Genomic DNA, 1,003 nt, shown 5'->3' with positions numbered 1-1,003 from the left:
CTCCAGGATCCCAAGGCCCAACTCCCCGAACCACTCAGGGTCCTGTGGACAGCCCACCTAGCTGCAATGGCTGCAGGTAAGCGCCCCTAAAATCCATTTCTGCACGATGTGTCCCGAAGGAAGAGGCGGCCCCTGTAGATGGCACAGAGACACTAATCCTCAGGTTTGGGGTTTCTGAATGTGAGTATCGCCATCTAAGCCCAGATTTTTGGCCAATCTCAGAATGTTCCTGATTCCTGAAGGGATGGGGAGAGAGAAAAAAAAAATTTCGGGGGCAGGGAGAGTGCTAGCCTCTTGCTCTTCGGCTCCCTCCGTTGCCCTCCGGTCTCTCCCCAGGCTCCCGGACCTCCCAGATCCTGGCTTTTGCCCTGCTCTGCCTGCCATGGCTTCAAGAGGCCGGTGCCGTCCAATCCGTTCCCTTACCCAGGTTTTTTGACAACGCTATGCTCCACGCCCATCGCCTGCACCAGCTGGCCTTTGACACCTACCAGAAGTTTGTAAGCTCCTGGGGAATGGGGGCGCGACATGGGTGGCAAGAAGGGGTGACTTACCCCCGCTGGGAAGTAATGGGAGGAGACTAAGGAGCTCAGGATTCTTTTCTGAAGCGAAAACGCAGGCAGATGACCATATGCTGAGTGAGGTTCCCAGAAAAGTAACAATGGGAGCTGGTCTCCAGCATAGAAACCGGGGATCCTTCTTGGTTGGTGGGGTGGGGGGGTTCCTTCTCCCAGGAAGAAGCCTATATCCCAAAGGAACAGAAGTATTCATTCCTGCAGAACCCCCAGACCTCCCTCTGTTCCTCAGAGTCTATTCCGACACCCTCCAACATGGAGGAAAGGCAGCAGAAATCCGTGAGTGGATGCCTTCTCCGCAAGGCAGGGATGCAGGAGACCTGTGGTCAGAGGCCCCGGGCAGCACAGCCACTGCCGGTCCTTCCCCTGCAGAACCTAGAGCTGCTCCGCATCTCCCTGCTGCTCATCCAGTCCTGGCTGGAGCCCGTGCA

The 1,003-nt window shown here is 56.7% G+C and overlaps 1 protein-coding gene across 1 annotated transcript in view; it reads left to right on the top strand.

Annotated features, from left to right (window-relative positions):
* Positions 1–1,003, top strand: part of LOC105551752 (somatotropin-like) — a 13,582-nt gene that overhangs the window by 6,421 nt on the left and 6,158 nt on the right. Inside the window, exons 2-5 of the mRNA XM_011997127.1 lie at positions 7–76; positions 337–497; positions 732–851; positions 945–1,003. Coding sequence (XP_011852517.1) covers positions 7–76; positions 337–497; positions 732–851; positions 945–1,003 — 410 coding nt within the window. The remainder of the gene's footprint in view (positions 1–6; positions 77–336; positions 498–731; positions 852–944) is intronic.

This window comes from Mandrillus leucophaeus, unplaced genomic scaffold (genome assembly GCF_000951045.1).
Source record: "Mandrillus leucophaeus isolate KB7577 unplaced genomic scaffold, Mleu.le_1.0 Scaffold530, whole genome shotgun sequence".
NCBI classification, from domain to species: Eukaryota; Metazoa; Chordata; class Mammalia; order Primates; family Cercopithecidae; genus Mandrillus; species Mandrillus leucophaeus.
The sequence above is the reverse complement of the archived record's forward strand: the minus strand, read 5'-3'. Positions and strand labels throughout refer to the sequence as shown.